The 23,842-nt window shown below is 40.2% G+C and overlaps 1 protein-coding gene and 1 long non-coding RNA gene across 3 annotated transcripts in view; both read right to left on the reverse strand.

The window, feature by feature from the left end:
- Positions 1–23,842, reverse strand: part of NMU (neuromedin U) — a 166,844-nt gene that overhangs the window by 26,023 nt on the left and 116,979 nt on the right. Inside the window, exon 1 of one of the 2 annotated variants that reach the window (XM_059396308.1) lies at positions 2,333–2,655. The exons of the other annotated variant lie outside the window; for it this stretch is intronic. Within the exon in view, the coding sequence (XP_059252291.1) occupies positions 2,333–2,444 (112 nt within the window). The 5' untranslated portion in view covers positions 2,445–2,655. Of the gene's footprint in view, positions 1–2,332; positions 2,656–23,842 lie in introns of those variants that run through there. 2 annotated transcript variants of the gene reach the window in all.
- Positions 3,926–22,138, reverse strand: LOC132015665 (uncharacterized). The gene is made up of 3 exons (XR_009403739.1): positions 22,037–22,138; positions 14,234–14,354; positions 3,926–4,341 (listed from the first exon to the last, which is right to left on the reverse strand). It is a non-coding gene; the product is annotated as an uncharacterized LOC132015665 (long non-coding RNA).

Here is a 23,842-nt window from a genome sequence, read left to right on the forward strand (position 1 = left end):
TCTTTTAGGAAATTTCCTTCTTTATTTTAATAACGTTCTCTGAAGCATAAACTGTTTCCATCCACCAAATCTGTGGCCGGTTCTTCATCTTGCATTGCTGTTGCAGCCTCTGCTGACTCGTTTTGCCAAGCTGCTCCACTTAACTGACATTGTCTTAGTTTCCTCTGGCTCTGTGACGTTTGTTTCACTGTTCTTTAGATACATGCAGTTGCATCCTGCATTGTGATTAATCTTGGTAGATTATCTCCCAAGTTCGGTTATACATGGTGGGCTTCCCCTCCAGGGCCATTTTTAGGAACTCGGGACTAGGGGAGATCACACTTTATGTCTCCCCTCTCCCCTTTCCCTCACATCTTTAGAGAGATAAGATTAGGTTTTTTAAAATATCAAGAGCAGGTCTAAAGGGGGAAAAGATACAAAATGGTAGTCTAGGGGGTCTCTGTGCAGTGAGAAAGGCATCTTATCCCTTTGCTTGAGAAATACTAGGGATATTGATGAGATGATTGACCAGCCAGCAGAAACAGTCTTTTCTGAAATAAAACCCGAGACTTGTCCTTTTTAGAAAGCAGCTTTCCGCAGTTTATGCTTGATCACCAGTGCCCTGAAAATTCCCCCTCTTCCCAAAAAGCAGTTATCCCGGGCTGATGCAAATATCACGGTAAACATACAACATGTAACATGCATGGCAAGTACACCTGCTTCACAGAAAAAAAAAGACACTTTAAAAACTAAAATTATCAAAAAACTATAATTATCTGTCTCCTTAATAAGATAGATAAAGGCTGCCGTCCTAATTCTACTAGTAACAAATTTAAAACAGAAAAATATTAATATTACTTTGCATAAGTTAGGCAGTATTATTGCTGGCTCTCTGATGAAGAAGGTTGAAGTCTAGCTTCTGACTGCTTAGATCCCACAGCCAAATGGCCCCATTTTCCTTGCCCCCTTCTCCAATGCCCCCAGGAAAGGGGGAAAAACCCCCAATGAAAGGACTGCCATAAAAATAAACCCACTGGAAAAGAAGACTTGCTTCAGTCTCTTCTACCTCTAATTGAGGGCTGGCCTGCAGTCTCTGAAAGGTCCGGGGAGCTATGGTTTCAAGTCGCCAGTGCTCGGGACAATGATGAGATGGTCTGCCTACCTTTGCCTCACTGACAAGAGAGCAGAGGGAACCTCAGAGACGCTGCTGTGGAGTTAGAAAATTCGTGATCTTAGCAAGACAGTGGATGGCCCTGGGGGGGACTCTGGGTTCGCGGTGGGAGGGAAAGGATGGACCCCTCAAGGTACCTGGAAAAATAACCTTTAGGGAATAGGGACGTGATCTCGCCGTTGGCAGGTGCTGGGCTCCGCTCTGCCTTGTCTGCAAGCTTCAGACATCCCTCCCTGACCTCGCCTTTGCTTTTCCCACTTCTTTTCTCTAGGTCAAGAACAGGAAGTCCCTGTTTTATCAAGTCACATTTGCCTTCACTGGCTTTAGCTGTAAGCACGGACTGAAAGCCAGGCTTACCCACTTGCCTCTCCAATTCTATGTTAAAAAAAAAAAGTCTCCAGGGCACCTGGGTTGCTCAGTCCCTTAAGCTGTTGCCTTGGCTCAGATCGTGATCTTAGGGTCTTGGGCTCCCTGCTTCAGAGAGAGTCTGTTTCTCCCTCCTCCTACCCCTCCTCCTGCTTGTACTCTCTGTCAAATAAATAAAATCTTAAAAAAAAAAAAAGTCTCCATTCTTTTTTTCCTGATCTGGTGCGTCAAAACCCAAACAGCACAGAGAACGGCCCTAGAAGGGGGCGCGTCCGGGTTATGTGGATGGAACAGGAGCTCATTCACTAAAGATGGGCCCTCTCCAAGTTGACCTGGCACCAGCAGGTGAAGTATCAAACTCTCGTTTTACTTTAGCCATCAGTCCCTCCAGTAATTGCAGTGAAAGGGAACGCATTTTAATTTTCACTATGTTAATTTATGTCAGTTTTCACCTGCCACGGGCCAGGGACGACCCGAGTGCCAGGGAGTCCCGCAAGTTTCCGCCAACCCTAGGCCACCGGGGGCCTGGGGATTTCGGCCCTGCAGGGACAGCGCTCTGGCCGGGCCACTCGCACCTGCTCCGCTCGCCGCTCTCTCGGACAGCGACGCGCGCGGGTCATCAAAGGCGAGAAGCTGGGGAGCCCCACAGCAGGAGGGGAAGGAGAGAACCAGAAACCAACGGAAGAGGCGAGAAAGGGAGGGAAGAGGGCGCGGCAGGTGGGGGGGGGGGGGGGGGGGGGGAGAGAAGGTTCGAGAAGCGGCCGGCGTGGGGCGGGAGGATGGAGGGAGCCCGGCAGGCGCGCGGGGCCCGCTTACCTAGGCAGGTGCCCACGCAGCAGGCGAGCAGCGGCAGCAGCAGCAGGGGCCGGGACGCGGCGGCCACCTGTCCCGGGGCGGCCGCGGGGCGGCGGCTGGCTGCTCGCGGCATCTGGGCGCTGGAGGGATGCTCGGGGGCTCGGACTCTGCGCTGCCCGGGCCAGCACTCCACGCGGGAGCCTGGCAGTGCCTCTGTGTCTTCGGCGCGCAGCTCGCCGGGCTCCGCGGCCAAGCTGACCTCCCCGCGCGCCGCCAACTTTTAAATCTCGCGGACACGTGGGCTGGGACGGCGCCGGCCCCACGCGCGTCACCTCGCGGCCCACCGCCCCCGGCCTCCGTCGCGTCACGAGCGACCCGCTGGCCGCCCCCGACCCCCCACCCGCAGCGGGATCCGCCCCCGGTCACAGTTCTGACTCAGGGCACCGCGCATTCTCTCTCTGCGAGCCCTCTGGGCTCTGGGGTGAGCGTGGAAATAAAACCGTGCACGTCTGTTAGCTTCTTGGCGAGGGTTGGACTGGGAGCCAAGAAGGATGGCAAACCAGGAGGCCCGAAGAGGCTGGGATCGGGGTTTTTAAGGTTGGTGGTGGCGACGCTCTCTCAGTTCTCACGTCTGGCCGGGACGCCCCTTATTCAGCCCCTGGGAAAAGCCTTCTGTGCCCCCCAACAACTGTGCGCGCCTCCGCCTCTGTAGAAGCACTTCTGTCCTGTTCACTCGTTCCTCCCCAGCCCCCAGCACCAGCGCGGTGCCTATCCGAGCTGCCATAGTGGTGGTGTTGGTGTGCCCCAAATTGCTGCAAGGTCTGAGATCATTTAGGGAAATGCACTTACTTGGTGAAGCAGATCTAGAAGAAAGGATTGCTAAGATTTGACCACACATACATTTCTAATAGGTCTGGAAGGTCTGTGACTGTCCTGTGGATTTCCAAGCCCAAGGTTACTCTTTTTTCTGTGCGTTTCCGTCACTCCCTACCCGTTGCCTTCTGATTTCTAGGGCGATGGCAGCTTGGCTATCCCCTCCATACTTCCCTTTACTTCCTAGGTGGAAATGTCCAGGAAGCAGCCTCTCCCAGAAATACTGGCTGATATTGTTTTAATTTCCTTCTACAGAAGGAGGGAAGACTGATCTCATTTGACCTCCTTTCAAAAGGAACCCAGGAAAAGATGGAAAGGACAATTAACGTTTCTTGGGACATCTTCCTATGCTATTTAATATAACAACTCATGGCATCTCTGGGATATAAAAGTATTATGATTTTCATCTGATGATGCTTGGAGATGTTAAACTGCCCGAGGATATCAGCTTGTGAGGCAAGACCCTCTGTGAAGACGTTCCTTCTCTAAGTTGGGGATTTTAATGCATTAGACGTGCACTGTGCCATCCACTATAGGCAAAGCATGCCCTTAAGGACTACAACATTAAGTAACAGGAAGAACTTCCCTAAAGTAAATTAGAACTTGGTGAAGGACCCCAAATTCATACTCAAATAGCTGTCTTACAAGGCAGGTTGGGATAGTCAGAAATGGAGGCAGGTGTGTAATCCTGACAGGTAATGTGAAAAAAAAAATTCACTACTTTTTTTTTAAGATTTTATTTATTTTATTATTGACAGACAGAGATCACAATCAGGCAGAGAGGCAGGCAGAGAGAGGAAGGGAAGCAGGCTCTCTGCTCAGCAGAAAGCCCGATGTGGGGCTCGATCCCAGGACCCTAGGATCATGACCCAAGCTGAAGGCAGGGGCTTTAATCCACTGAGCCACCCAGGCGCCCTTCACTACCTTTTTTAAGTTCTCTGAATTCAGGTAGCACATGAACAAGGCTGGATTAGAGTCATGGTTCAGAATCAAGGATGGATGAGAGCAGATTCGAGTCAAGATTGCTCATGCTTTGATTTATTCCCAAAGTAGTAAAAAGGTAGTGCAAAGGCTGCCAGCGGATGGAGATGGCTCTGATTCCCCAGGCTTCCTTGGGTTTCCTGGAAGGGCACAAGAGGATAGCTGGCCTCAGTAGCCTATGGGGAGAGAGATGTCAGTGAGAACAGAGAAGTCTGAAAATAGTGCCCTCAATGTTTTTTTTATACCCCCTGGCAGGACAATGAAAGAAAAAACTTAGGTATTACAAGTATTTTCTGCGTGAACGTGGAGGCTCTGAATGTCCTTGTACATGTCCCTCGGTGCACATGTGCAAGAGTTTTCAGAGGCATATACTTAAAAGTAGAGGTATCGTGGGAGAAAATCTGGTTAAACTCTACTTGAAATTGTTTTCCAGTGTGTTATACCAATTTGTACTCCCCCAGCACTGCATGAAATTTCCTTGCAAAAAGCTTTACCAGTCTGGTGAGTGTGGCATCTCATTATGGATTTAATTTACAGTTTCCAGCATTAATGAGGGTGAGTGTCTTTCCACACATGTATCGGCCATCATTGCTTTCTCTTCAGTGAAATACCCATTTGTTTCTTGTCCCCATTGGGTTGTTAGCATTTTTTGGGTTTTTGTTGTGTTTTGCCTCTTTAAAAAAATTTCTCATTATAGGAATGCTTTCTGGAATTTTTTATTTTTAAGATTTTATTTATTCATTTGACAGAGAGAGAGATCACAAGTAGGCAGAGAGGCAGGCAGAGAGAAAGGGGGAAGCGGCTCCTTGCTGAGCAGAGAACTCAATACAGGGCTCCATCCCAGAACCCTGAGACCATGACCTGAGCCGAAGGCAGAGGCTTTAACCCACTGCACCACCCAGGAGCCCCCGGAAATTTTGTTGGTTAAATGTTTGGCAAATATTTTCTCCTTATTTATGGCTTATCCTCTACCTCTCTCTATATGAGTTATTTTTGAAAAAATGCTTAAGACAAGAAGTGGTCATACCGTTACTTGACTTGAATGATACGAGAAGACAGATGAGAGAATGAAGATAGACACTTTATTTATCCAGGAGCAAAGATTGGGGATTCCACAATTGACTCAATGAAATGAAGCTGGTGCCACAGGACCCCTCTGTCCAAAGAAGTTAGATCCCAGAATCTCTGCAGGGGACACTTAACAATTCAGTTGCAAACGTTCCAATCTCTATCTAGAAGTTCACATTATTTAAACTGAGCTTATACATCAGTTTGTACCATCAAGGGTAGAATGGCATCTAAACTACTCCCACTTACTCTGTTTAAGTCAGAAAGTTTGATTCTGGGTACCATGCTGATTCCTCTCACCCATTATCTCTTGCATTCTTGATTGCAAATGGGCAACTGAAATTTGCTTTCTGCCCTAAACCTAGAAGAATGAAGGCTCACTTTGATCAAAGTGACTTGCTGGCCTGTGATAGGGATGTCCAGAAGAGTTGTCACGGAGGGCGTTAGGGAAGGACTGAATGTCAGACAATGAAAGAGTCAGCAATAGAGACAAATCCAGTCAAGTAGTAGTTGGCATTAGGAAGTCTAGTAATAGGGAAAGAGACCCAGCTTTAGGAATTGAGAATTGGGGCAAGATCTAGAAGCTTTAGAAGCTCTAGGCAAGATAGTCATGCAATTCTTTTTTTTTTTTTAAAGATTTTATTTATTTATTTGACAGAGAGAAATTACAAGTACACTGAGAGGCAGGCAGAGAGAGAGAGAGAGAGAGAAGCAGGCTCCCTGCTGAGCAGAGAGCCCGATGCGGGACTTGATCCCAGGACCCTGAGATCATGACCTGAGCTGAAGGCAGCAGCTTAACCCACTGAGCCACCCAGGCGCCCCTAGTCATGCAATTCTTTAAATATTAATTAAGCACCTTCTAGGCTCCCTTGTAGAAGCTTGGGATATAGCAATGACCAAGCCATTTAAAGTCTGTGCCTTTGTGGAGTTGACAGATTTTCAAGGAGATAAAGATAATAATATGACAAAACAAAACAATTTCAGATAGTAGTAAATACTATAAAGAAATTAAAACAAAGTAATACATTAATAGAAGGTGACTGGGAGTTAAGCAAAAGATACTTGAAACAGGTTTATCTCACCTTGCCTCTCTGAGGAGATGCTATGTGATGCCTTAAAGATAAGAAGAAACCAGGGGAAGAATTGTCAAAGAAGAGCCCAGGTGAAGATACCATCAGGTGCAAAGGCCCTGAGGCAGAAACAAGCCAGAAAGGTTAAAGAAGCAGAGTCATTGGCATGGAATAAGTGGGGTGTCAGAAGCTGAGGTCAGAGAAGTAGACAGGGTCAGATCCTGATCATTGAAGCCTCTTGGAGGACATGGGAAGGAGTTTGAATTTTTCTCTAAGTAAAAGAGCTTTCGGAGGATTTTGAATAATGGAGGTGATAAGATTTATATTTGAAAAAGATTACCCTGGCTTCAATGGTGAGCGGGTTCTTGAGGACCCAAGTAGATGTAGGCAGAGTGACCAGGTGGCAGGACACTGCAGAAGTCTATACGAGAGCCATAAAAGGGGATAAAGGACTAATACTTGCTACAACCCGGATGAACCTTGAAAATGTTTTGCTAAGTCAAAGCAGCCAGTCACAAAAGGCCACGTGTTGTATGAGGCAGCTCCACAGAAGCAGAAAACAAACGACTGGTTTCCAGGGGCTGGGGAGAGACAGAAATTGGTGGCTAATAAGTAAGGGGGTTTCCTTTTAGGGTGATGAAAATTTTCTGGAATTGGACAATGGTGGTGGCTGCACAGTGTTGTAAATACGAAAAACCATTGAATTCCATACATGAAGAGGGTACATTTTATGGTATGTGAATTATACCTCAGTTTTCAAAGAAGAAAGAAATCCAGATCAGATACAATGATGGTGACCTGTTGGACTAGATGGTGGCAGTCTTTGCTAAAAATTTAGCACAGGAAAATTTTATCTGTTTTTGGCATGAAATATCCGAAATTTGTTATTTAATTCCTGGGTAATCTTTATTTTAAAAAGATTTTTATTTATTTATTTGATAGAGAGATGTAGAGAGAGCACAAATAGACAGAGGAGCAGGTAGAGGGAGAAGGAGAAGCATGCTCCTCGCTGAGCAGGGAGCCTGATGCGGGGCTCGGTCCCAGGACCCTGGGATCATGACTTGAACCGAAGGCAGACGCTTAACCGACTGAGCCACCCAGGCACCCCTAATTCCTGGATGTTCTTGGCAACTATGAGATCCTCCTCTCCCACTTTTTGAAGACATTCACTTAAGCCATGTTTGCACCAATGCTATGCTATAGTCACTAGCTTTGATTTTTTTTTTTTTCAGGTCAGGAAATACTTCATTTACACCCAGATGGAGAACCTTTGTTTTATGGTCACTTTGATATAACCGTTAACTATGAATATTGTCATTATCTAAAACATGGAAAGTAGATTCTATTTGTGAAATAATAACAACTTGAATATTTTATAGGATGTTCGTTCGTTCACTCATTCGTTCATTCATTCAGTGAGCATTTATTAAATCAGTGTCAGCTATAAGAGTTATAGACTCACAAAATGCTGAAAAGTCTGTCTTGTTTTGTCTTCTCTAAGACCACTTATCTAAGACCACCTATCATCCATCTTCTTTACTTCCTGTTACTTGCTGCCTGTACTCATGTAGGACGAACCTTTGTCTATGAATTTTCCCAGCACAGTCTAGGGAAGGTTAACATGCAGACTGAAAGCAGCACAGGTTTATCTCCAAGTCTTTAGAGATAAATTCCTTTCGAGAAAAGTAATAAGAGAATTTTTTTAAAGGCAAAAGTCAATAACTTTTTGCAGTCACATCAATGCCCACAGGGCTAGATTTTTCACATGATAGATGTTCTGAGGGCAAAGCCATTACAGAAAAGCAGCACTGTTACTGCTAATTTGAAACATGATGATAAAAAAAAATTCAATCAGTTGATGGCAGAATCTCTTCGTTGTTCCTTAAATTGCAATTAAAATATTAATACATACTAATGAAAGATTTATTAGATTTTCTTGACATATTTATGAATCACATCAGGGCAAAGCTGGCAGAAAAACAAACACTTCCAGACATATGAGGTTTTATAAAAACAGAATCTACAATTAAATGATAGCTATAAAAATAAAAGGGCAGATAAAGTAAATTTTATTATTTCTATATAGTAAACTGTAAAACCAGTTTTTAATCACCAGATGGTTTTCAATCTATTTAAAAATGAATTAAAACATTATAATGTTTTCTAAAGATGTCTGGTACTTTATGAAAAAATACATAATTTCCTTACATAGACATGTACAAATAAAAAATCTTATTGCATTTGGTCAAAGGTAATTGAAAGAAAGAGAAGAAAATGGTATAAGTTGATAATTTTGATGTTAAAATAATCAAAAGAGACCTGGAGTAAGTTTCTGAATATAAAAATTAGTGACATTTCAGTTAGTCTCATAAAAGGAGTAATCACTACTCATTTTATCTCTAGTGTCTCAAATACTTTTAGCTCTGATTTTTTAAGTGGACTATGCAGATACATAATGCTGCAAGTTGTATATATATGTATGTCATACTGCTCTAAGTTAAATACTAGTTGATATTATTTTAAGAAATTTCTGAAAAGAATAAAATTAGCCGATGCTGTCTCTTTGTTCATTTGTAATCAGATCCCTTTCTTTCAAAAATGAACCACAGGTTCTTTCTCTATGTTTTCATCCATTAGTATATTTTCAGATATAAGCTCCTTTCAGTCTTACTGAGTTTCAACCCTAATTGAAGAGTTTTTAAACAGCTTAGGGGAAAAAGCAGAAATAGACAAGATAATAGGTTTACTTCTTAGAGAAAATTGAAAAATAAAGTGAAGACAATGATTGCTTTAACGGAGTAGGTTTCCAAGCAGGTCACCCTGGTATTCTCTGTCATCGATATGTTTGATGTCTGTTGGTTCAACTGCCAACAGTTGATCTGTAGCAATTGTCATTGGTCAATCAAAATCAACCTGAACTTCTTTTTCTCACCCTTCTATCTCCTTGTACTTTCATTCTCTTAAAAATATATCAAGGAATTGCCTCCAACTCCTGTCCTATCTACCACATCATAATTCTATACTGGACAAAGCACTGGAGACAGATATAATGCTGCCTAATTGACAATGCCTTCCTTCTCTGATCATTTGATAATAAATAGCACTCTTCTACTTCTCAGCCCTTCCTACCTCCTTTACACAGCTTGACTTTTCCTCCTTAGCACTTACTACCACACGACCACCTGGTAAACCTTACTAGATAACTCTGTCAATATAGTTGCTGTTTTGTTTATGATCTGCCTCCCTTTATGGAAAAGACATCTCCAAGTCGGGATTTTAATCTTTATCAGTTAAAAGACACATATTTTGGGGCATCTGGGTGGCTCAGTTGGTTAAGCATCCAACTTTTGATTTCCGTTCAGGTCTGGATCTCAGGGTCATGAGTTTGAGCTCCATGTGGGGTGTGGAGACTATTTGAAAAAAAAAAAAAGCAGACTTATTTTATATTCATTTCCATATTATTCTATTGTCTCTTGTTCTTGTTCTTGGTGTTGTTAAGAGTTCTTGGCACATGGTGGGCACTAAAGTTATATATATACACACACACACACACACACACATATATATACAACATACATATGTATGTATATATATATGAATAAGGGAATAATATAATTTGTAAAATTTTTATTTATAATATTATATAATCTTTAAGCATATATCTCACTCTGTAAATGATTATACACCCTTAAATCATAGGGGAATAATGAAGAGATCCTTCACTGTGTAAAGCATTGCTTAGAATCTTCAGGGTTCTGTTTCCTATTTTCTTCTACTCAGTTTGGGAGACTTTAGAACCCAGAATTTTTTTTAAGTCAATAAACATATGGTAGAAAATAAAAATAAATGTAGAAATCTTGTTTGGCACTGGGACGATCTCTCCAGAAGAGCAGGAATTCTTGGAGGCAGTAAGACCTCAGGACTGAGAACCAGAGCAGTAAAGCTGGACTACCTGGCTTTGAGTCATGGCCACACCACCACCAGCTGGAAGACCTGGGATGATAACTGACCTTTGAAAGGTCCAGCTTTGGGTGCCTGGGTGGCTCAGTGGGTTAAGCCGCTGCCTTCGGCTCGGGTCATGATCTCAGGGTCCTGGGATCGAGTCCCGCACCGGGCTCTCTGCTCGGCGGGGAGCCTGCTTCTCTCTCTCTCTCTCTCTCTCTCTCTGCCTGCCTCTCCATCTGCTTGTGGTATCTCTCTGTCAAATAAATAAATAAAATCTTAAAAAAAAAAGAAAGGTCCAGCTTTTATGATTCATAAGAGTGTATAATTTTTTGCCCGCATGACATACCTTCCTTTGGAAGACCAGCACTTCCCTCCTTTGTAAGACTCATACAAGTCAAGGGACAATCCCTGGACTGGCACAGGGGCTATGGCAAAGGCTTTCTTTTTCTCTGGGAGTCTGACATATACAGATCATGGAAGCTACAGGGAGAGGGGCTCTCTTAGAACAATACCAAGTCGTGATGAGAAATGAAGAGAGAAAACAAGAAAGAAGAGATCGAAATTGTTGTATGTGCTGACATTCAGTCATGCCTGAAGAAAGGTTCATCCTTTGGCTTTCAGAATGAGGCAAGTCAAAATTTTCCATCTTTCTTTTAAGTTGGGTGTCTAAAAATTTCAATAGTGACTGGCACAAAATAAGTGCACCATAAGTTTTACTGCATTGGTGATGGTAAGCAAGTGGAGGAGAAAGAGATGCCTTCAAATAGAACGGAGGGTTTTGAAAACTTCTGAGGTTTTTCTCCATTTAAAAAAAAGTTCACCATGAAGGGTGGTTTACCATCCAGACTTCTCACAATAAACACAGGACTCAAGCCCCCATAATGTTTTTAAACTTCCTATTTTGAAATAACTACAGATTCACAAGAAGTTTTTGTTACAAAAAAGTATACGGACAGGTCCTATGTGTTCTTTATTTAGTTTTCCCCAAAGGCAACATCTTGCATAACTATAGGACAATATTAAAATCAGGAAAGTGGGGCGCCTGGGTGGCTCAGTCCTTAAGTGCCTGCCTTTAGTTCAAGTCATGATCCCAGAGTCCTGGGATGGAGCCCTGTGTTGGGCTCCCCGCCCAGCGGGAAGCCTCCTTCTCCCTTTCCCACTCTCATTTTCTCTCTCTGTGTCAAATAAATCTATTTAAGAAAAAAAAAAAAACCTAAATAAATAAATAATAAAATAAAATCAGGAGGGGCACCTGGGTGGCTCAGTGGTTTAAGCCTCTGTCTTCGGCTCAGGTCATGATCTCAGGGTCCTGAGATAGAGCCCAACATCGGGCTCTCTGCTCAGCAGAGAACCTGCTTCCCCACCCCCCACCCCCGCCTGCCTTTCTGCCTACTTGTGATCTCTCTGTCAAATAAATAAATAAGATATTTTTTAAAATAAAATAAAATCAGGAAAGTGACATTAATACAGTCCTTAGGACTTATTCAGATACTCTCTTTTGTGTGTGTGTGTGTAGTTCTATACAATTTTATCAAATGCATTAATTCTTTTTTCTTTTTAAGATTTTATTTATTTATTTGACAGAGAGAGAGACAGTGAGAGAGGGAAGACAAGCAGGGGGAGTGGGAGAGGGAGAAGCAGTCTTCCTGAGGAGTAGGGAGCCTGATGCAGAGCTCAGTCTCAAGACCCTGGGATTATAACCTGAGCAAAAGGCAGACACATAATGACTGAGCCATCCAGGAGCCCCCAGATGCATAAATTCTTATAACCACCACCAGAATCAAGACACAACAATTCCATCACCACAAAGTTCCCCATGCTACCCCTGTATAGTCACACCCAGCCCCCACACCCTCATTCTAAATCCTAGCAACCATCTGTTCTTCCTTTATATTATTATTTTAAACATGTTATATAAGTGGAATCATATTATATGCTACCTTTGGAGAATGGCTTTTTAAAAACTCAATAATTCCCTTCGGATCCTTCCAAGTTGTATCCTTAGTATGTTCCTTGTATTATATTCTGTTTAGCCATTCAACCACTGAAGGGTAGCCAGGTTTTGGTTATTATAAACAAAGCTGCTATGAACATTTATGTACAAGTATTTGTGTTGACATAACTTTTCACTTCTCTGAGATAAATGCCCAAGAATGCAGTTGCTGGGTCATATGGTAAGAGCTTATTTAATTTTTGTAAGAGATTGACAAACTATTTTCTAGAATAGCTGTATCATATTACTTTCCCATCAGCAGTGGGTGATACAATTTCTCTGTATCCTTTCTAGCATTTGTTGTTATCATTATGTTTTATTTTAGCTATGCTGATGGTGTATAATGATATCTTCTTGTGGTTTAAATGTGCACTTCCCTAAGAGATATTGATGTTGGGCATTTTTCATTTGCCATCTGTATGTTCTCGTCAATGAAATGTATGTTCATGTTTCTTGCTCCTTTTTTTTGTTGTTGTTATTGGGTTTTAAGTGTTCTTTATACACTCTAGATACAGGGTCTTATGTTGAATACATGATTCACAAATATTTTCTTTCAGTCTGTAGCTTGCTTTTCATCATCTTCACAAGATCTTTTACAGAGGAAAAGTTACAATTTTTTAAAAAAAATTTATTTTAAGTAAACTCCATGCCATACACGGGGCTCAAACTCACAACCCTTAGATCAAGAGTTGCATGTTCTACTGACTATGCCAGCCAGCTGCCCCACAAAGGTTTTAATTTTGATGAGGTCCAGTTTATCCCATTTTCCCCTTTATGGATCATGCTTTTGGTGTCACATCTGTCACATTCTAGGTTCCGAATGTTTTCACTATGCTTTTTTCCCTAAAAGTTTTATAGTGTTATGTTTTATATTTAAGTCTGTGATTAATTTTAAATTAAATTTTACATAAGGTTTAAGTCAAGGTTTTGTCCAATTGGATGGAGAGATGTCCAATTGCTCCTGCACCATCTTTTGAAAAGGCTTTCATAACCTTTTATTTTTTAATAGATTTTATTTATCTGTTTGAGATAGAGAGAGTCAGAGAGCACATGAGCTTGGGAGTAGGCAGAGGGAAAGGGAGAAGCAGACTGAGAGAGAGCCCAAGAAAGCCCAACCCCGGGCTTAATCCCAGGACTCTGGGATCATGATCTGAGCCAAAAGTAGATGCTTAATGGACTGAGCCTCCCATGCACCCAGCTCTTGTAAACTCTTGAAAACATTAGGTTACTTTCTAATGTGTTTTCATCCTTTTGGTATTTTCAAAGCTATTTAGAAAGTAGGATAGCCACTTTTATTCAAAAGTCACTTCTGGATAATCTTGTTTGTGTTGATTTGATTTTACTGTAGTTTCTGAAAGTCATTTTTGTTGACATATCAATTGTATCTCATTACATTTCAGGAAAAGGAACAGCAGCACTCTCCCCCCTCATCCTCTCTCCTCCTGCCCCACAAAAGCATACTTAGAAAAGGTATGACCTTTTCCAAACCCAGAAAAATTGCTGCTTGTAAAAGTAATACCCGAACCTCAAGGTTCCCATCATTTAACATTGTTTCTTCTTCCTCCGCAAAACCTGGCATTTACATGGAAGTTAATGAGATTGCAGAAACATCAATGCTTCAAGTGCTACATGGAAACTATTTTCAAAAAACCCATGTATGCAGCAAGTCAGCTGACAATAGGAGATCAAAACATATGCTGGGACATGACTTCATTTATAAGAAAACATACTCAGTTGAGAATCTGAAAATGTCAAAAGAAAGACCTGTACATTCATTCCTTCTGCTAACTGGAAAACTACTGGAAAGTGAATATGGGCCTGTGTATAGAAAATTTCAGTATCTTTTCCCCTGAAACCAACACAAAGACCTTTGCAGTCCTCGGGAAAATTTCAGCAGGTTTGCATATACCCTAGAGAAAGAAATCAATCCATCCAAAGACAGGTGACTGTACATAATGCTGCTGCACACATATATATCCTTTTGCTAATTACCTCTTCGATATGACCATGATAGAGTAGTATCAGATAGTACGCTTGGGGCTTTGAAATTCAATATGGTTGCATTCCTAGGATTTATGGCTACAAATCTGACCATTTCTTCAGGAACATATGCCTGTGGAAGGATAATAATAATTATTATTAATATATATAAATGTAATTTATATATATAGTATTATTATAGATACTGTATTATATATATAATTTCACAGAGGAAGAGATAGTTGCATAAAAAGATAAAAAGAAATAAACCAAAAGAGTAATTATGGTTGTTTTTATTTTCTCTCATTTTCATATATTGTACAATGGGGTTAAATTACTTTTTCTAATTAGAAATACACGTACATATTATAAGATCATCAAGCTACATACCCTGAGCACTTTGGTTTTTTGGTTTTGGGGTTTTTAAAAGATTTTATTTATTTGACAGAGAAAGAGAAAGAGAGCTCACGTGCAGGAGGAGTGGCCGGCAGAGGGAGGGAGGAGAAGCAGGCTCCCCTCTGAGCAGAGAGCCCAACCTGTGGGGCTCCATCTCAGGGTCCTGGAATCATGACCCAAGGGGGAAGGCAGACACTTAGCCACTGAGCCACCCAGACACCCTTGCACTGAACACTTTGAATTTTCTTATATATAATTTCCCCAAAAGGTACTAAAAATAGAGTAAGTGAAATGTATGTGCAAAACACACTACCAATAAATCAACTTTGTTGTATTTCTTTTTCTTTTTAAGATATATCTTGAAGTAATTTCTATACCCAATGTGGGGCTTGAACTTACAACCCTGAGATCAAGAGTCTCATACTCCTGCCAGGCACCCCTTGTTATTTTTCTTGAGGCAAAAAAAACAAAAACCAAAACAAAAACAAACCAGACTTGAGAGGCACACCAATTAAAGGCAATGTGTGGAATTTGTTTAATACTAATTTAAACAAATCACATATATATAAATAAACAATTAGGGGATTTGAAACTAGATATTTGGTAGTATTAAGGAATTGTTGTTATACTTCTAATGCACATATAATTTACATGCAACAGAACATACAGATCTTAAGCGCTCAGTATGTCAAGCTTTAACAGTTATATCCCCTTTAATAATTTGGTATCTACCACCCAAAACAAGATGTAGATGTAGAACATTCTCATGACCCCAGAAAGTTCTCTTCTGTTCCTTTCTAGTTAATAGTCACCCACTCTTACCTCAGGGCAACCAATTTCTGGCTCCTAACACCACTGACTAATCTTGCCTATTAAACTTCATATATAAGGAATCATACATGAATATACTCTTCTCCCTCTGGCTTTTTTTTTTTTAACAAAACATTAGATTCACCCATTCTGAGTGTACAGTTGAATGACTTTTAGTAAATTTACCCAGATGAGCAATTATATAATCTAGTTTTAGAATATTTTCATCATCTCAGTAAGATCCTTCATGTTCATTTTCGAGTAATGCCCAAACCCACACCCAAGCCAGGCAACTCCTAATTTATTTTCTCTCTTCACACATTTGCCCTTTCTGGAAAATCCGTATAAATTGTGTCCTATAATATGCAGCCCTTTGTATATGGCTACCTTCACTTAGCACACTATCTTTGAATCTCATTAATATTATAGTATAGATCTGTACCTCATTCCCTTTTATTGACTAAATAATATTCCATTGTGTGGATATACTTAATTTTGTTCACCCATTCATTTTTTTCAATCCATTCATTTGTTGATGAGCATTTTGGGTTGTTTCCGTTTTTTGACTAGCATGAAAAATGCTGCTATGAATACTCATTGGTAAGCCTTTGTTTTCACATATGTTTTCATTTATCTTGGGTAGAAAAGTAGAAGATGAATTATTGGCTCATATGCTAAAATTATGTTCAATTTTTTAAGAAACAGTCAAACTGTTTTCCAAAGTAGTTACATAATTTTACATTCGCACCAGCAACTTATGAGTGTTTTAGTTCCTTCATATCCTTGCCAACATTTGTTATTGTCTTTTTGATTACAGCCATTCTAGTGGGCACTTTGATTATCCCAGAAGAATGGAAAACTACTTAAAGACACTGTAACCAAATTGTATTAAATCATTAGCATTATTTTCAATCTCTTCAAGAGAATAAATAACTTGCCCAGATAATAGGTGAATAAATGAGAAAGAAACATTATCTTTGGATATAGACTTCTAATGTATTATTTTTGTTCTCATTTATTAGAAACTAGTTTTTATATTTATTAGTGATACCACAACTGCCAACTATCAGCATTCTCATCTATAATGGTTGCCATTTTTAAAAACCACAGTAAGGACCCTCCAGAAAGGACATCATCTAGATCCAGTCACACAAGATAACTGATCATTTTTATTAGATCAGAGGACAGTCCAGAGAAAATAGTTCATTCTAAGTGTCATCTCTCAGCGTTATTAACATTCTCTTGGGAAGAGAGAAGGGTCCCCTTGCCTGTCAGGAGCTTTAATAGCAGACTTTCATTTCCAGGCACACATAGTACTCATTTAAAACTTACAAAGATATCAAGTGGATAATGTCTCTTTTCTTCCCAAGGCTTGATTGATTATTTAATTCTGTGACTTTCTACTTTGTGAAGATAGGATTTCGGGAGAGTCATTTTAATTCCCTAAGTCTGAAATAGAATTGAAGTGTTGCTTTTTTCATTATTAATTTCAAAATCTTGAAATTCATTTGACTCATTTTTTAAAAATCTTATCTACAAAAAATGACACACTCCAGGCATCCTGGATTATTTAATTTTATCCTGTACAACTCTAGATTTATGATTTGTACTTAAGCTCAGCTGAATTGTAAGTGATTGTGGTAAATGTAAATGGCTCTAGACAGTCCCCAAATCCTGTGTCTCCTTAAATGAAGGATTCTTAAACATCACAAAAGCACCTGAAATTATATACCGGTCATGCGTTATATTAAAAATAACAACATCCACGAAAGGTCTATTTCCAGAAGCTTTTTTTGGTTTATGAATAAGCTTCCTGCAGATTTAAGTATCTAAATTTCCCTTGATTTGGTAATCATGATCTAAAAATTATTTACTATTTTTCCCTCAATCTCTTGGGGGAACTTTTAAGTTCATAGTATTGAATTACTACATGTAAATGACTGTTCTTTTCAAAACTTTCCATACTTTTTTTTTTTTTTTTTTTAAGTAAAGACCCTCAAAAGCACTTTCTTTTCATGGTACCAAAAGTTCCAGCTGGGACACCTCGGTGGCTCAGTTGGGTAAACTTGTGACTCTTGGTTTCAGCTCGGGTCATGATCTCAGGGTCATGAAATCGAGCCCCACGTCGGGCTGTGTGTGTGGAGCCTGCTTAAGATTCTCTCTCCCTACCCCTCCATTCACATGTACTTTCTCTCTCAAAATAAAATGAAATAAGACATTTTTTAAAAGTCCTAGTTAAGTCTCACATTTTATTTTCATATTTGGACATTTCTCATGGATGTGTCATGCCCAAGGCAAGATTCAGCTACATATAAAGAATAAAGCATGTCTCCACTTAAATGATTAAGAGATGCTGTATGTGAAATTGCAAAATAAACCAACAATAGTAATTTTTGTTCCAACTGCTTTTTTGAATATTCATTTTTTATAAGCTCTATTTTGACTGTCTCACTACTTGCAAGTGACAAAAGATTAGCTAGTGGATAAGCAATGGGTTCACTAAAAAATAGACCGACTTTTGTTAGGGAATTATCTAGTGAGATTCACAAGTTTGTAATTTTATAAGATCTCCAGATAGATCCTGTGGAATGCTGAGGGTTCACAGAGTTACTATGAACATTTTATAGATGAGAAAACTGAAGTTCAGGGAAATTAAGTGATTTTCTCAAGTCTGATTCAAACCAGGTCTGTCTAACAACAACAACAAAAAAAACCTGTTTCCTTTCCGCCATATGTGAGGCTTTAAGCACTGACACTGAGCAAACATTCTGGTCATAGGTGATATTTGCCATTTTTAATTCAAGTTTGAGCTATACAATGAAAATAATGGAAGAGTCCACAAACTCATAACTGCAATTTTAAAATCCAAAAAGCCCCAAGCTAGGTTTCATAACTCATTTGGCAGTGAAACCTAACATAAGCTAAATTAATTTGGTAGCAAAACTTGGCCTGAAATGTAAAGACTACTCATAGCCATTTATTTATATCATTTATATCATTTAGTGTGAATTTTCAACATTTTGTAGCATAAATATTTATTTGTTCATTACAAGATTCTTTCCAAGACCAAATGACAGTTGTTTTGTAATATACTGTAAATATATGGTATTACTTTTCAAAAGTCTAAAAAATTTTGAACTGACACACATCTAGCTCCATGGGTTTTAGACAAGGAATTATAGACCTTAACAATGAATAATAATAATAATAATAGCAACAACAACGATAGTAAAGTTCTATAGTTTTATCTAACCTTATGGGTTGTCTTTTTTTTAAGATTTTATTTATTTTTTAAGGAATCTCTACATCCATCATGGAACTCACACTTACAATCCTGAGATCAAAAGTCTCTTGCTCTACTGACTGAGCCAGCCAAGTATCCCTCACCTTATGCTTTTTACAAAATGATTATATATACATATATATGTATGTATATGTATGATTATATATACATACATATTATATATAATTGTTATATATATCAGATTACATATATACAGTTACACATAGCATTTGTCGTCATAATGCAAATATTTTCTATTTTAAAAAATTTTTTAAGATTTCATTTATTTATTTGTCAGAGAGAGAGAGGCACAAGCAGAGGGAGTGGCAGGCAGAGCAGGCAAAGGGAGAAGCAGGCTCCCCGCTGAGCAGGGAGCCTGATGTGGGGCTGGATCCCAGGACCCTGAGACTATGACCTGAGCTGAAGGCAGAGGCTTAACCCACTGAGCCACCCAGGTGTCCCCTTCCTAACTTCTTTAAATAGGTTTGCCCTGTTTACCTATTCAGAAAGAAGGAAAGCATGACTAAACTCTTGACTTCATGATGTCTTTTGGATAAATGTATATCTGACATCAAACTGAGTTTTAACTTCTTAAATAGGAAATTAGTTCAAACAGAAATAGAGAATGCTATTTTGTATATATGGGTGCCTGTGTCTGTGTTTCTTCTTTCTGAGCTTTTCTTAAATCTAGGCCTCTCTGGTGATTTGATTTAAATAGGGATGGCATTAAATTTTTATTTTGTTGTCTTAATACAATCAGACTACTGTAATAAATTAAGGGCCTTAGTGACCAGTATTATGATTCCAGCAGATACTAAGAAAATGACAGGTCATAATTCTCATATAAGTATAAAAAGTGTTTCTTTGTCTCATAGATTATGGATGATCAGTTGTACATATTTAATCAAGGTATTTCTTTACTCTCTAGAAAATTTTAAATTTAAATCAAGTTTTCAAATATTAGCTATTTTCTAGATCAGTAGTTTTTCAATCTCCTTTTTCCGCCTCAGAACACATTGAGGATACAGCATATTCCCTTCTGTAACAGCAACTCATAAAATAAATTATTATTTATATAACCAGCCACCATTCTCGTGCATGGGGTCCAGCAGAACCAGACAGTGTATCACTTTGAGTTTTAACAACCATCCAACACATTTCATATATTTCCTTTTCGATGGTCCAGATGCATACTTCCTACCGCTTGCACTTTGCTGGCCGAGGTTGCAGGCCCAGAGGGAAGGGAATTTAGAATGGACAACGGAAGAAGTAGGGCATAAATATCAGCTGTAGCCTTGAGACCATTTGCAGCAGTAGTCACTGTGGTTTGTTCCATTAACCTTCCTAACTGAATCTTTTTTTTTTAATATTTTATTTATTCATTTAACAGACAGAGTCACAAGTAGGCAGAGAGGCAGGCAGAGAGAGAAGGAAGCAGACTCCCTGCTGAGCAGAGAGCCCGATGTGGGGCTCGATCCCAGGACCCTGAGATCATGACCCAAGCTGAAGGCAGAGGCTTAACCCACTGAGCCACCCAGGCCCCCCTAACTGAATCTTTTATAAAGATTGTGGCCAACCACTGTCTTTTATAAAGATCGTGGCCAACCACTATCTGAGGCTTCTGGACTGGACTTAATACAGGGAAACAACTGGATCTTGTGGCACAAGGGGTGGACTGAAATAAACAGCTCTTATGCTTCCTGTGCTTTCTGCCATCGTTTACTCCAGCCATTGCCATGGCAACCAGCTTAGCATAGCTCTGACAACACCCTGCCTAGGCTTTGCTAACGCCCTCCTGCTTTCTGTTCTGGAGACTTTTTGATGCCTCAGGGTGACACGGACTCAGGAGTTTACAATCTAAGTGATCAAAATTTAAAGGAGCCAATATCCTTCTGAAAAGAAAATCACTGATGGGGTGCAGGGTGGATAAATATTCCCACCATGTTTTAGGAAGACAGTTCTGGGAGGTATTTCATAGCTCCTCGGAATGTCCCAGGAACAAGCCATAGACAATTACAGTGATGATCAACACAATAATATATACTTTATTTCCTTCTTTCTATTCTGTTTTCTGGATCATCTCCCAAATAAACTTTCTCATGGGCAGATCCAGGATTAGTCTTGCCTATTCTGTGTTCTGTCAATGGTTCCTAAGACCACACTCAGGCTTGGTGATTTGCAAAAAAGGCTCAACAGAACTCAGAAGAACTGTTAGCCCATGGTTACAGTTATTACAGTGAGAGGCTAGAGAGTAAAATCAGCAAATGAGAAAGGTGCATGGGACAAAGTCCAGGAGAAACCAGACACAAGTTTTCAGGTGTTTCCTCCTAATGGAGTTACATGGGGATGAACTTCATTCTCTATGCAATGATATAGGACAACACAGGTGAAGTGTTGCCAGCTAGAGAAATTCACTCAGGCCTTAGCATCCAGGATTATTACTGGAAATCCAACATGTAGGCATGCAGTGCTCACATGACAAACCGTAACTACTCAGACTGCAGCTCCCCAGAGGTCAAACTGATACAACCTCGTCCAGGGCCTCAAGCATACAAAAACATGCTTAAGAGGCCAGGATATTCTAAAGGCTCAGAGATTATCACCCAGGAGTTAACCCAGGGCCATTCCTATAAAAACAGGCTTTCTTTGAAATGTACAGAGTGTGAGCAAGCCAGACCTGCTGAGTTAACCCTTACTGCACACATTTTATTTCCCTCACTAGCGCACTAGAGCATAAGGTCCTCAAAGAAAAAAATCATACATCTATTTATGTAGATAGATATTGATATATATGCATATGTATATACTGTTCCCCCAAGTGAGTACAAACTTTGATCAGAGCAAATTAGCATTCCTGAATTCCTGGATCTAGTTTTCTCCCAAGAACATGTTTTAGTCTAAGATTTTAAAAATCATTCTGGGGCTGCTGTGTTAAAATTGTTTGACCTCCATGTTGACTACATGCAATATTATTCACCTCCACCAAAAGCACAAGGGTTCCCACTCTTGTTGATCCCCTACTCCCAAGTCTGAATCAGGGTCAACGGCAAGTTTATTTTATTAGATCACAATGCCAAGGGAGAATTTCATTTTTAATGCAGAGGGATGAAAGTCTAACCTTTCCCGGAATCATATCTTTTTGACTCTTTCTTTTTGGCTCTCTTCTACCCATGAACCACAAACCAGTTAAATTAGAACATCTGGAGGTGGGGACAAGGATCCCATGACTGTAATGTGCAGTTGGGACTGAGAACTACTAATGCAGAGAGTCAAGACTTGGGTGGGGGGCTCAGGCAGTCAGGTGCAGAAGAATCCTTTTGACTTACTTAGATGCAAGCAGTTACAGCCTGGTTCTCACTCAAAATTGGGTCAGTAGTATAGGCTTCACCTGGGTGTTTGTTAGAAATGCAGCATCTCAGGCCCAAACAGCTATCTCAGGCCCTACTCAAAATCTACATTTAAAAAAAAAAAATTATTTATTTTTTAAATTTGCTTTCAGTGTTCCAGAATTCATTGTGTATGCACCACACCCAGTGTTTCACGCAATACGTGCCCTCCATAATACCCACCACCAGTCTCACCCAACCTCTCACCCCCTGCCCCTCCAGAACCCTCAGATTGTTTTTCAGAGTCCATAGTCTCTCACGGTTTGTCTCCCACTCCAATTTCCCCCAACTTCTCATCTCCATCTCTCCATGTCCTCCATGTTATTTCTTATGCTCCACAAATAAGTGAAACCATATGAAAATTGACTCTCTCTGCTTGACTTATTTCACTCAGCATAATCTCTTCCAGTCCCGTCCATGTTGCTACAAAAGTTGGGTATTCGTATTCATCCTTTCTGTATCCATACTGTATATGGACCACATCTTCCTTATCCATTCATCCATTGAAGGGCATCTTGGTTCTTTCCACAGTTTGGCGATTGTGGCCATTGCTGCTATGAACACTGGGGTACAGATGGCCCTTCTTTTCACTACATCTGTATCTTTGGGGTAAATACCCAGTAGTACAATTGCAGGGTCCACCGGCATTTTTCAAAGAGCTGGAGCAAACAATTCTAAAATTTGTATGGAATCAGAAGAGACCCCAAATTGCTAAGGAAATGTTGAAAAAGAAAAACAAAACTGGGGGCATCATGTTACCTGATTTCAAGCTTTACTACAAAGCTGTGATCACCAAGACAGCATGGTACTGGCACAAAAACAACCACATAGACCAGTGCACCGGAGTAGAGAGCCCAGATATGGACCCTCAACTATGGTCAAATAATCTTTAACAAAGCAGGAAAAAAATATACAGTGGAAAAAAGACAGTCTCTCAATAAATGGTGCTGGGAAAATTGGACAGAATCTACATTTTAACAAGACATTTGGATGACTTATTTGTATATTTTCATAAGCAGTGACCTAGGCAATAGAATTTCTCCTTGTACTCTAGGGCTCCATGTTAGGATTAGTGACCAAATATCTGGCTGTTAATTGTTCCTTGGCATGGCACATTTCTTTCTTATAGATGATTGGTGAGGGATGAAATCAGGTTCTTGTTATTCCATTTCACTCAGTCTATCATCTTTACTTAAGTTATTTGCAATGGGTAAAGAGAGGAATGAAAAGGTGCCAGAATTGATTCCATCAACAACATCAATTTATATAACAGTGGCCTTTCACTATACTCAAGAAGTTTGTTTTCTTACAAAGTAGAGATAATAAGGTTTCAGGGAATTGGCTGAAAAATCTTCTGTGACTTTTAATGAATGGAATTTAGGAAAAGAGAGGTCAGTAATCAATATCCTATGGTCATTACACTTGGGCACTAAGCTATTAAATGGTAGTCTCGTGCCAGACCTAGACCGTCCTAAAGGAGTTTCAGACAAATCTGCTTATCTCAGGTTCTCCCAGCTGACCATTCTTGTCTCTGGACCATTCATCTGGCAGCCGCCTTAAAGTGGGACATGAGGTTTTAAGATAATGGCTCACAAAACTCAGACCTCAATAATGATGATAATGAATCTTTTTTTTAAACACTATGTGCTAAGCACTGTTCTTTTTTTTTTTTTAAGATTTTATTTATTTATTTGACAGACAGAGATCACAAGTAGGCAGAGAGGCAGGCAGAGAGAGAGGAGGAAG

The sequence above is a fragment of the Mustela nigripes genome, chromosome 1 (assembly GCF_022355385.1).
Source record: "Mustela nigripes isolate SB6536 chromosome 1, MUSNIG.SB6536, whole genome shotgun sequence".
Classification (NCBI taxonomy): Eukaryota; Metazoa; Chordata; class Mammalia; order Carnivora; family Mustelidae; genus Mustela; species Mustela nigripes.